The sequence below is a fragment of the Dictyostelium purpureum genome, assembly GCF_000190715.1.
Source record: "Dictyostelium purpureum unplaced genomic scaffold DICPUscaffold_86, whole genome shotgun sequence".
NCBI lineage: Eukaryota > Evosea > Eumycetozoa > Dictyosteliales > Dictyosteliaceae > Dictyostelium > Dictyostelium purpureum.
In genome coordinates, this window is record NW_003519423.1 from 17,201 (window position 1) to 30,725 (window position 13,525).

The following is a 13,525-nucleotide window of genomic DNA, read 5'->3' on the forward strand; positions in this document are numbered from 1 at the left end:
CTTGTGATTCAAACGAAAAAAGTGAATATAAAAGTGAAACTTATCATTTAGAAGTTACATGTTTTATTTATCCAATGTGTCTTAACAAAAATAATATTCCAGTAACAAGTTGGTATATATTCCAAAATGCACAAGACTCGGGATCATTTGTGTGGGAAGAAGGAATGACTAGTTTAGTATCAGACGAAAACATTAGAATATTGGAAAATAATATACCAATTGGGTCAGCATTGCTATCAACTATAAAACAATTAAATAATGAAAAATTCTCACATGTAATTTATAATAATGATCATGAAAAATCAAATGAAGATCTTCATGGAGCTCATTCCAAAGGTATTTTTATATGGTAAATTATTTTTTTATAATAAAAATATTAATATGGAAAAATATTAATGAAAATTTTTTTTTATTTTCAGGAACGAACATGGTAAATATTTTATAAAATATAAAACATATTTATTTTATTAACATTTCTTTATAGGTGCTATTCATATAGTACATTCTTTGCCAAATTTTCCTCAATTAAATTTTAATGAAAATGATAGAAAAGTTGTATTCACAGATGACCCATTTTCAAGAAAAAAAACAAATGGGGTTGGTGATATGGATATAAAGGACCAACATGCACAAAATATATATTGTTATACAATGGATGATGGTTTTAAAACTGATATATATCATTTTTTATTTAGAATCAATGCTATTGTAATATCGATAAATGGTCTTTATTTAGGTTTTTCTATGGCAGGAATTGGGTCTATTTTTGAATATTCCACAATTGAAATTGGTTTACAATATTTACGTAATGAAAATATTAAAAAGGATTTTCAATCAAAAATTGATTTGGATTTTAATAAAGAAGATTATATAAATTTCAAAAAAAATAACAAAATGTACAATGATCAACTTTCTGAAAAGGATAGAAAGGATATATTAAGTGAACTCAGTACTAATACAAAATTTCCTTTGGTTTATTTAGCTTATAATGTAGGTCCAAATATTTTAATAAACTTTTCAAAACTCTAAACTAATTTTATTTTAAGTCATTTTTTTATATCCAGCTTTCACATTCAAAAAATATTCAATATCATTATTTTTTATATAAAAATGAGCGATATTATTTTTTTCAAAATGATTATTTACTTTATCAAGATTATAAATATCATGGTATGGCGGTTTATAGTTCTAGTGAATATAAAAAAATAAAACCTATTTTGGAAGAGTTAATTGGCCCTATTATTAAAAGACAATCAATTTGGGATTATGCAGTAGAACAATTAAAGACCTCAAATGAAGAATTTTATTTACAAACACAACACTATGATGATAAATTAAAAGGACTTATCCCAGTTAATGAAAACCCCCCATTTAAAATCATTCAAAGTTTAAATTTTGAGAAAAGAAATTTAAATAGAAATTTTGACCACTCAAAGCAAATGATTTCAAAAAATATTTTTTGTGTTGGTGATTTAAACTATATAGATAAACAGGTATGTATTTTTAAAGAAAATAAATATTAAAATAGCTTTCTAACCAATTATTTAATATAGAATAAGAGAGGTGGTTCAATTATATGTTTTGAAAATAAAATACTATCTCAATTTTTCGAAAGTTATGTATATATTACCCAAATAAAAAATGAAAAAGATATAATATATTCTCATGTAAAAAAAACTTTATCTCTCTTAAATGCAGAAGAATTTATTAAAAAATTTAAATTCTATAGAGATTCAGATAATGGACTCATACCGGTAAATGTAGATATTGATGTTCATAATATTTTTTTAAAGGAAACTATAAATGGAATTTCAAATTATAAAGGCTTATTGGAATCTGAAGTTTTAGGCAACTCAAATTTTATAAAAAATAGATTAATTACAAACTTTAAAACTAAAATATGCTTATATCCAAAATTTAATTCAAAAAATACTGGAATCAATTTTAATATAAATGAAATATTTTGTTCTGGTGATAATTATTTTTTTTTGAATGAACATTTAAATTGGAATTTCTTTAGTCCTTACTACAATAATCCATTTAATCCTATAAAAATTACTCTTGACACTCCTTTTATAAATAATCTTTTAATTCATAAATGTTTACCTAATAATGATAACCCAATAAAACTGTATAAAATGAACCTATCCATTAGAGATATAAGTTGCAATTTTAATAATAATGTATGTAAAAAAAAAAAAAATTTCTATAATAAAATACTAATTATTCTTAAAATTAGTTAGTTCTCTATCAACATAATGATAGAATTTGTTTAGATTTATTAAAAATGTGTGTCTTTAAAATATATGGACATACCTCACAAGAAATAGTAAGTATTTCAATTTATTTATTTTTAATCTATACTTTATATTAATTTTTTTTAAGAACATAGAAAACTATAAGTGTAACAAATATCTGGAACCATTTGGTATAGATTTCCAAGATCAAATAAATAAAAATGATGGAGATGATAATAGAGAACCTAAAAAAATTAAATTAATACCTTCATTTCCAATAAAGCCCAAAAATAATTAATTTTAATAAACTATAAAAATCCAAATTTTTTAATATCAAAATCCAAAATTTCATTTTTTTCTTATGTTTTATATTTTATTAGAGTTCTAAAATTATCGTTATCTCCATTTTTACCGATTATCGTTATCGTGTTCATTATCCATTTTATCTCTTTTTTATCTTTTTTTTAAAAAAAATTATTCATTTTTATCCACTTTTAAAATTTGCCACAGATTCAAAATAACAGTTCAAATTTACGCAAATCATAATTTGTTTCTTTTTCGCCCTTTTTTTTTTATATTTTAACCCTTAAAATTTTAGAGAAAGGGATGCTTCCTTTTTTTTTTTTTTTAATTTTTTTAAAAAAAAAATTTTGAAAAAAAGTGGTTTTTTTTTATTTTTTTAAAAAAAATTTTAGATTATTTTTTCATTTTTTTTTATTTAAATAATAATATATTTATATTATTTCTCTTCGGATCATTGTGTCAATATATTTGAACAAATAGCAACAGTAATGTTTTAACAATACTCCTGAATCAATTTTATCAAAAAAAGAATTAGAGCGTCAAATGGAATCTAAATTTAATGATGGTAAAGGTGGTTTTATTACAAAATTTTTGAAAACTCCAAGAGTAATACAATTTTTGCCATAATTATGTAGACTCAACAAAAATGGTTATCGATCCACAACGAAATGACCAAAGATCAAGAACATACCCAAGAGTGGAAAATTCAAGAAAAAATTATGCATATCATCCCCTTAATTTATTAGTTTATTTAAAAAGCTATAACGAAAGTAAGGTTATTATTATTGAAGCATTAAAAAGAAATAAAAACGAATTTGAAAGAGATCAATATGAACAATTGGTAAAATTATTAGTTTTTCATGTAATGTTTAGAATGAATGAAATTCAAGAATCAATCGAGTTTTTACAAAATGATCAAAATTTAGTAGATTGGAAAAGAGAAGGCTTCATTAAAGCATTGTATGAAATGGTACAAATTAGAGAGATCGAAGAAAGGAATCAAAGAGAACAGTTATTAAAAAAAGAAAAAGAACAAAAAGATAAGCAAAAAAAGGAAGAGGAAGAAAAGCTTAAACAACTACAACTACAACAGCAACAACAACAACAACAACCTCAACAAAATATTAATAATGCCACCACTAATAATAATACAAAGTTAAAGGTACTTAGTCTTTAACTCTATTGGTTTATTGTTGCCCTAAGAGTGGAAAGGTATTGTACATTGGTTTTCCTTCAGGTGGTTGTAAAAATGATATTAACTTATTTAAAAAAGAACATAAATTTATTGATTCATTAAAAAGTGCATTTGATACAATTGTTGCTGATAAAGGATTTCGTGGATTAAAACCATTTTATAATGTGTTATTGAAGCAGGTCGTAAAAATACAAAATATAACAAACAACAAAAAAAAATTCAAAAATCAATCAGGATTATTATCGAAAATGTATTTGCTAGAATTAAAAGATTTTCAATTACAAGCAATACTTTCTATTAAGAATGTCATTTAATAATAATAACTTCAGAGGACAATCTAGAGGCAATAGAGGAAACTTTAATAGAGATTCGGAAGATATAAATTTAAACAAAGAACTTTTCATATTGAACATGTATGGTATGGTGTACAGTTGCATTTTTAATTAATTGTTATTCAGATATTAGAAATAATAACATTGAGGACAATGAATTATTAATTTAATGGTTAAAAAAATAAAATAAATGCATACAAAATAAAAATTTAAAAAACCCAAAAACAAAAAAATAATAATGCTTTTTAAAAAAAAAAAAAAAAAAAAAAAAAAAAAATTTTTCAGTTTTTTTAGTTTTTTTTGTTTTGGTTTTACAGGGGTGTTTGGATGCATTTTTATAAAAAATAGAAAGAAATGAAAATTTTTTTTTTTTTTATGTGTTTTTATATATAATATTCCATTTCTTAATTTTTTTTTGTCGAGACACCCCTTGTGGTTTTATTGTTTTTTTTTTTTTTTTTTTTGAATTTTGAAGGAATTAATTTTTAATAAAATAAAAATTTTTTTTTTTAAAATTTACAAACTTTTCATTTTTACACCAAATTTAATTAAAAATTTATTTATCTCACATTCACCACCCCACAAAAACTTTTTTCTTTTAAAAAAAATTTTTTTTTCTTTTATCAACAATCATTTTTTTATAAATTATAATTTATTTATCACCCACACAAAAACTTTTTTCTTTTAAAAAGTTTTTTTTTTAAATTTTTTACCTCAATTTTTATTTTTATTTCTATATTTTCAAATGGATACAAATAATTTAAAAAGAGTAAATGAAGGTCAAATAGTAGAAAAGGATGACATCAAAAAAGTTAAAACCCAACAACCACAAGATTTATTTTTAAAGGTTTGGAGAAACAAGTTCCTCAATTCTAAAATTATTCAAACCACAAGGTTATTAAAAGATTTTTCAAATTGTTATTTAAGAATTAAAGAAATTGCAGACCACCCTTATAAAGAATATATTACAAAAATATGCTATAACATCAATGAACCATTATCACTACATCAAATTCCTTCAAGTTGCACTGAGTTATATTTTGAACAAAATTTTAATCAAGATATTAGTCATTTAAAGTCACTGGGTTTTTTAAAATACCTAATAATCAGAAATAAAAACTATGATAAACCAATTGTACAAGGAGCCTTACCAGAATCACTTACCACGTTTCGATTTTATGGGTCTAAAATATCATTATCTGAAATATATTTACCAAAATCACTTCGAACATTAAATTTATTTTCCTATGATAAACCACTCGATGAAGGTGATATACCAAACCATATACAACAATTAGAATTCTTCAGTTTTAATCAACCTTTAACAGAAAAATCACTTCCATCTTCATTATTATTACTCGACCTTGGACTGGGTTTCAACCAACCACTATCAACACCATTACCAAATGGTCTTTTAGACTTGAAATTAGATTATAATTTTAACCAGCCCATCTCAAAAGGTATTTTACCATCAACATTAGTAAAAATTAAATTTGGTACTTCATTTAACCAAGAATTATTACCAGGTGTAATTCCATCAAGTGTTACCTATTTGAAGTTTAGAAATAGTCAATTTAATAAACCTTTATCTGTTGGTTCAATTCCCAATTCAGTAAAATATCTTTATCTTGGTGATAGCTACAACCATCCTTTAACTAAAAATATAATACCAGATTCAGTGAAAACGTTAAGATTAAGCAAACAATTTAATCATATTCTATCAGAAAACTCTATTCCTTCAAGTTGCACAGAATTGATATTCCAAAACGATTTTTACAAACCAATTGGTGTTTTACCAAATACTATAAAATACTTAGAATTTAAAGGAGATTTTAAACAAAGAATACTTCCAAGATCAATCCCAAACTCAGTCACTACTTTGATATTTGCTAAAGCATTTAACCATCCTCTAAGAAAAAATACAATACCAAAATCAGTAAAAAAGTTATCAATAGGTTTTAAAAAACAGCCATTAGTTCCAGGCTTAATACCAGACTCAGTCACAGACTTAACTCTATCATATTATTCGACAAAACCACCAAAACCATTGGGTATTCCATCCTCTGTTACAACTCTAAATCTTCCTACTGGATTTGGTAACAATCCTTTAAAATCATACCAAATACCAAAGTCTGTTACCAATTTAAATTTAGACCGTTATTTGTTCCCACTCGAACTGGATTCACTTCCATCATCAATTAAAACCTTAACCTTATCTTTATATTTTACAGGCACAATTAAACCTCAATCAATTCCAGAATCGGTTAAAGTATTAGATTTGTATTGGTTTGAAGACCCATTAGTAGAATCGATTTTCCCATCATCAATTGAACATTTGACATTATATCAGCGTTTCAACCTGCCACTACTTAAAGGTTCTATACCAGATAAATGCAAAGTTTTAGACCTATCCAAAGGGGCATTTAACCATCCAATAGAAGCCGGTGTATTACCTAATTCTCTCACATCATTATCATTTGGAGAATGTTTCTACCAAACAACCTTAACAAAATCCTCAATTCCATCATCAGTTATTCATTTAACATTTGGAAATGAAAAAATGAGGAAATTTTACGAATCATCAGATTAAAATTAAATTAAACAACCTGGAAGATTTTATTTAAATTATTTTTTCTAAAAAAGATATTTATATTTTAATTCAAGGTTATACTAATAAGGTAATTTTATTTGATATAAATCCATTGATAACCCTTTGAATTAAAATAAAAAAATAAATATTATAAGTTTACAATATTTATCTCTTTTTTTTAATTTTAAAAAAAAAAAATTTATTTTTTAATTTTTTAATTTTTTTATTTTAAAAAATGATTTGACTTAATATCTTGAATATTTTCCATAAGCTTTAATAATCGCCTCCATTCTATGTGGAAAAGATAAAAATCTCTACCTTTACTAACACTTGTTTTAGTATTTAAATCTAAACATTAGAGTCATAGGTCCAAAATCTTTTATCATGGTAGTTATCAAATCATTAAAATCTGTTTTTATCCATTTACATATGATTTTCCCTTTGTTCTATAGTTCAGTTTATATCTTTTCAAATCATATCTTTTTCTTCTTGTAACTTTGTTTAATGGAGGTTTCATGAATTTCTTTTTAAAAACAATATTATTTATGTGCAATACGTTTTTAATTGATCAGTTAGGTATGGTGTAGCCAGTTGTTGATTCGTACCAAACTATTACTTTTTTTAAATTCTTCAGCTCCACCATTCAAAAATTTGAACATATTAGACGTTTATGAATGTTTATTTTCATTTCCGAAACTTTGATGGTAATTGATTTAACCTGTTTGTTCATATCTTTGAATTGTTTTTGCAAACGTTGGTACACTTTTTTTTATTATCATTATTAATTATTTTGGGCTGTGTCAATATTAATTAAAAAAAACCATTCAAACAAATCAATATTAGGGAAATGGAAAATAATTTAAAAGTATAGATTAATGTGGACCGAGGACCTATCGGTTGTGGATGTGTGCGAAAAACATAACCAAACTATGTTTATAATCTATTATATTTTCAATGAACCTCTTTGTAAACCATCGTCATTACCTTCAGCCTATGGTAATTTTTTCAATCATTGCGGTATTCTTATTGATCTATACCTAGAAAAAAATATCTCTAAATTAACTAATAAAAAAACAATAGTTTTTTTATTTACCAAAATTTTCAAAAAAAAAAAAAATAAATAAAATAATTAAATTAAAATAATTTTATTTTTTTTTAAATTTTTTTTTTTTATTTTTTTTAAAAAATTTCATGCATAGTTTTTATTTAACATTACCATATCTTTTTTTATTAATTTTCCACACACCCCCTTTTTTTATTATATAAAAATTATTTTTTATTATTTTTATATTTCAATCAAAAAAATGCACCAATAATTAAAAATAATTTTTTTAAAATTTATTTATCACCCCCAATAAAAACTTTTTTTTTTTTTAAAATTTATTAATCACATATTCACCACCCCACCCAAAAACTTTTTTCTTTTAAAAAAAAAACATTTTTTTTTTAAATTTTTTGCCCCAATTTTTTATTTTTATTTCTATATTTTCAAATGGATACAAATAATTTAAAAAGAGTAAATGAAGGTCAAATAGTAGAAAAGGATGACATCAAAAAAGTTAAAACCCAACAACCACAAGATTTATTTTTAAAGGTGTGGAGAAACAAGTTCCTCAATTCTAAAATTATTCAAACCACAAGGTTATTAAAAGATTTTTCAAATTGTTGTGTTAAAATTACTGAAATTAATGACCACCCTTATAAAGAATATATTACAAAAATACTCTATAACATCGATGAACCATTATCACTACATCAAATTCCTTCAAGTTGCACTGATTTAAGATTTGATGCAAATTTTAATCAAGATATTAGTCATTTAAAGTCATTGGGTTTTTTAAAATACCTAACAATCGGAAATGAAAACTATGATAAACCAATTGTACAAGGAGCCTTACCAGAATCACTTATCTCGTTTCTATTTTATGGGTCTAAAATATCATTATCTGAAATATATTTTCCAAAATCAGTTAAAAGATCATTATTATTTTCCTATTATAAACCACTCAACGAAGGTGATATACCAGACCATATACAACAATTACAACTCTCCAAATTTAATCAACCTTTAACAGAAAAATCACTTCCATCTTCATTATTATTACTCGACCTTGGTTTTATCTTCAACCAACCACTTTCAACACCATTACCAAATGGTCTTTTAGGCTTGACATTAGGTTATAATTTTAACCAGCCCATCTCAAATGGTATTTTACCATCAACATTAGTACAAATTGAAATTGGTACTTCATTTAACCAAGAATTATTACCAGGTGTAATTCCATCAAGTGTTGCCTATTTAAAGTTTAGATATAGTCAATTTAATAAACCTTTATCTGTTGGTTCAATTCCCAATTCAATAAAATATCTTTATCTTGGTGATAGCTACAACCATCCTTTAACTAAAAATATAATACCAGATTCAGTGGAAACGTTAAGATTAAGCAAACAATTTAATCATATTCTATCAGAAAACTCTATTCCTTCAAGTTGCACAGAATTGATATTCCAAAACGATTTTTACAAACCAATTGGTGTTTTACCAAATACTATAAAATACTTAAAATTTAAAGGAGATTTTAAACAAAGAATACTTCCAAGATCAATCCCAAACTCAGTCACTACTTTGATATTTGCTAAAGCATTTAACCATCCTCTAAGAAAAAATACAATACCAAAATCAGTAAAAAAGCTATCAATAGGTTTTAAAAAACAGCCATTAGTTCCAGGCTTAATACCAGACTCAGTCACAGACTTAACTCTATCATATTGTTCGAGAAAACCACCAAAACCATTGGGTATTCCATCCTCTGTTACAACTCTAAATCTTCCTACTGGATTTGGTAAAAATATTTTAAAATCATACCAAATACCACAGTCTGTAACTAATTTACATTTGGGTAGTCATTGGTTCCCACTCGAATTGGATTCACTTCCATCATCAATTAAAATATTATCCTTCTTTGGTGATTTTGAAATCACAATTAAACCTCAATCAATTCCAGAATCGGTTAAAGTATTAGATTTGAGTGGGGTAAAAGGTCGATTAGTAGAATCAAAATTCCCATCATCAATTGAACATTTGACATTTGGTAAGTATTTCAACCAGCCACTACTTAAAGGTTCTATACCAGATAAATGCAAAGTTTTAGACCTATCCAAAGTGATATTTAACCATCCAATAGAAGCCGATGCATTACCTAATTCTCTCACATCATTATCATTTGGCAAATATTTCTACCAAACAACCTTAACAAAATCCTCAATTCCATCATCAGTTATTCATTTAACATTTGGAAATGAAAAAATGAGGAAATTTTACGAATCATCAGATTAAATTTAAATTAAACAACCCGAAAGATTTTATTCAAATACTTTTTTCTAAAAAAGGAAAAGAAGGTAATAATAGATAGTAAAAAGTTATTATTATTTTTATTTATTTAAAGAAAAAATGAGTAAAACATTTTTTTTAGTCTAACTTTACTATAACCAAAGTATTTCAAAATATCGTTCTCTAATGAAAAGAGCTTGGTATCAATTGATCTATACCCAGAAAATAATATCTCGAAATAAAATGGTTTTTTTATTCACCAAAATTTTCTATAAAAAAAAAAAATAAAATAAAACAATTTATTTTTTTTAATATTTTTAATAAATTTTTTTAAAAAAAAAAAAAAATTACACATCAAGCCACGCATAGTTTTATATTTTATTAGTATTATTAATTTTCCTTTTTTTTTTCAACATAAAAATTATTTATTATTATTTTTATATTTCAATCAAAAAAAAAATGCACCAACAATCATTTTTTTATAAATAATAATTTATTTATCACCCACACAAAAACTTTTTTCTTTTAAAAAAAAACATTTTTTTTTTAAATTTTTTACCCCAATTTTTTATTTTAATTTCTATATTTTCAAATGGATACAAATAATTTAAAAAGAGTAAATGAAGGTCAAATAGTAGAAAAGGATGACATCAAAAAAGTTAAAACCCAACAACCACAAGATTTATTTTTAAAGGTGTGGAGAAACAAGTTCCTCAATTCTAAAATTATTCAAACCACAAGATTATTAAAAGATTTTTCAAATTGTTATGTTAAAATTACTGAAATTAATGACCACCCTTATAAAGAATATATTACAAAAATACACTATAACATCGATGAACCATTATCACTACATCAAATTCCTTCAAGTTGCACTGAGTTAAGATTCGATGCAAATTTTAATCAAGATATTAGTCATTTAAAGTCATTGGGTTTTTTAAAATACCTAACAATCAAAAATATAAATTATGATAAACCAATTGTACAAGGAGCCTTACCAGAATCACTTACCATGTTTCAATTTGATGGGTCTAAAATATCATTATCTGAAATATTTTTACCAAAATCAGTTAGAACATTAATATTATATTTCTATAATAAACCACTCAATGAGGGTGATATACCAAACCATATACAACAATTAGAACTCTCCAATTTTAATCAACCTTTAACAGAAAAATTACTTCCATCTTCATTATTATTACTCGACCTTGGTTTTATCTTCAACCAACCACTTTCAACACCATTACCAAATGGTCTTTTAGGCTTGACATTAGGTTATAATTTCAACCAGCCCATCTCAAAAGGTATTTTACCATCAACATTAGTACAAATTCAAATTAGTACTTCATTTAACCAAGAACTATTGCCGGGTGTAATTCCATCAAGTGTTACCTATTTGAAGCTTAGAAATAGTCAATTTAATAAACCTTTATCCGTTGGTTCAATTCCCAACTCAGTAAAATATCTTTATCTTGGAAATGGCTACAATCATCCTTTAACTAAAAATATAATACCAGATTCAGTGAAAACGTTAAGATTAAGCAAACAATTTAATCATATTCTATCAGAAAACTCTATTCCTACAAGTTGCACAGAATTGATATTCCAAAACGATTTTTACAAACCAATTGGTGTTTTACCAAATACTATAAAATACTTAAAATTTAAAGGAGATTTTAAACAAAGAATACTTCCAAGATCAATCCCAAACTCAGTCACTACTTTGATATTTGCTAAAGCATTTAACCATCCTCTAAGAAAAAATACAATACCAAAATCAGTAAAAAAGCTATCAATAGGTTTTAAAAAACAGTCTTTAGCTCCAGGCTTAATACCAGACTCAGTCACAGACCTAACTCTATCATATTGTTCGAGAAAACCACCAAAACCATTGGGTATTCCATCCTCTGTTACAACTCTAAATCTTCCTAATGTATTTGGTAAAAATATTTTAAAATCATACCAAATACCAAAGTCTGTAACCAATTTACATTTGGGTGTTTATCGGCTCCCGCTCGAATTGGATTCAATTCCATCATCCATTAAAAACTTAACCTTCTATGATTATTTTATGAGCACAATTAAACCTCAATCAATTCCAGAATCGGTTAAAGTATTAGATTTGGGTGGATTTAGAGACCCATTAGTAGAATCGATTTTCCCATCATCAATTGAACATTTGACATTTGGTAAGTATTTCAACCTGCCACTACTTAAAGGTTCTATACCAGATAAATGCAAAGTTTTAGACCTATCCAAAGGGGTATTTGACCATCCAATAGAAGCCGGTGTATTACCCAATTCTCTCACATCATTATCATTTGGTAAATATTTCTACCAAACAACCTTAACAAAATCCTCAATTCCATCATCAGTTATTCATTTAACATTTAGAAATGAAAAAATGAGGAAATTTTACGAATCGTTAGATTAAAATAATGTCAAGTTTTTTTAAAAATTTGAGAATCAAAGGAAAAAAAAAAATTTCCCAAAAAAAATTAAAACCTTTTTTACCCCCCTAAAAAAACCGGGGGTTAAAAAACAAACCCCCCCCCCGGGGGTTTTTTTTTTTTTTTTTTTTTTTTTTTTTTTTTTTTTTTTTTTTTTTTTTTTTTTTTTTTAAAAAGTGAAGATAATTAAAAGCAAATGCTTTAAATTAATCAGTAAAAGGCTATCATTGCTCCCCCAAATGCTTTAAATTATTCAGTAAATAGCCATTGTAATGTATTCATATGCATTTTAGAATTAAATGAATATTACAGTTATAATTATATCTCAACTAAATAATATATTTATATTTTCCTTTATTTTAAATAATTTATTATTTAAAATTAAAAATTAAAAATGGAGCTACTTTAGTTATAGATAAATAATAAATATAAATAATTCTAATAATCAAATAAATATACAATTATTTGTTTGTGAAAAACTAAAACCGAAAACTGAAAACTAAAAAATAAAATTTTATTTTTTAAATTTTTCAATTTTTTTATTTTTATTTTATTTTTAATTTTTAATTTTAAATAATAAATTATTTAAAATAAAGGAAAATATAAATTTTTTTTTTTTTTTTTTTAAAAAATCTTACTTAATAATATAATTTATATTATTAGTGTAAGAGACGGTATTTTATTAGATAAAATTTATTAAATGGTATGTGTGAGGATTTGTATTGTTATAGGTATTTGATTGGGAAATTGATCAAAGTGGTTTCTGGTAATTTATAAAAGGTTGATATTTTAGATCTAATGGTTTGGATATGGTTTGAATTTATTTGCTTATCTACTTTTAGGAAGCTGTTGTAGTTTGATTGGATCGTTCTTGCATATTCTAGTGAGGCGAGTTTGGTCCATTTGTGTTGGATGTCATTATAGTTTAATGATTTAGCAATTGCATTTGGGTTAATCTCTTTGTTAAATAGTTTGCAAAGAGATTAACCAGACTTGGTGGAAGATAATTGAAATGTTATTTCTGTAGGTCGGTGTTCTATCAAGATCGAAATCGAGATCTCTATAGCACCATCGGAATGGTTCA

General features: G+C 24.7%; 3 protein-coding genes across 3 annotated transcripts; all 3 read left to right on the plus strand.

The window, feature by feature from the left end:
- Nucleotides 1–74: 74 nt before the first annotated feature.
- Nucleotides 75–2,434, plus strand: DICPUDRAFT_77884 (uncharacterized protein; the record flags this gene model as incomplete). The annotated part of the gene is made up of 7 exons (XM_003286964.1): nucleotides 75–349; nucleotides 420–430; nucleotides 485–990; nucleotides 1,116–1,493; nucleotides 1,554–2,183; nucleotides 2,240–2,329; nucleotides 2,393–2,434. 7 exons carry the CDS (start codon nucleotides 75–77, stop codon nucleotides 2,432–2,434), a joined length of 1,932 nt encoding a protein of 643 aa, XP_003287012.1.
- A 752-nt stretch (nucleotides 2,435–3,186) lies between these two features.
- DICPUDRAFT_97578 (uncharacterized protein) lies at nucleotides 3,187–3,717 on the plus strand (the record flags this gene model as incomplete). Its single annotated transcript, XM_003286965.1, has 1 exon — nucleotides 3,187–3,717. The coding sequence occupies one exon, from the start codon at nucleotides 3,187–3,189 to the stop codon at nucleotides 3,715–3,717; it is 531 nt and encodes a 176-aa protein (XP_003287013.1).
- Nucleotides 3,718–4,896: 1,179 nt separating this feature from the next.
- Nucleotides 4,897–11,597, plus strand: DICPUDRAFT_16069 (uncharacterized protein; the record flags this gene model as incomplete). Its single annotated transcript, XM_003286966.1, has 5 exons — nucleotides 4,897–5,089; nucleotides 5,582–6,022; nucleotides 8,835–9,146; nucleotides 9,711–9,934; nucleotides 11,103–11,597. Coding segments are annotated over 5 exons (1,665 nt in total), but the record flags the coding sequence as incomplete, so codon positions are not given.
- Nucleotides 11,598–13,525: the final 1,928 nt, after the last annotated feature.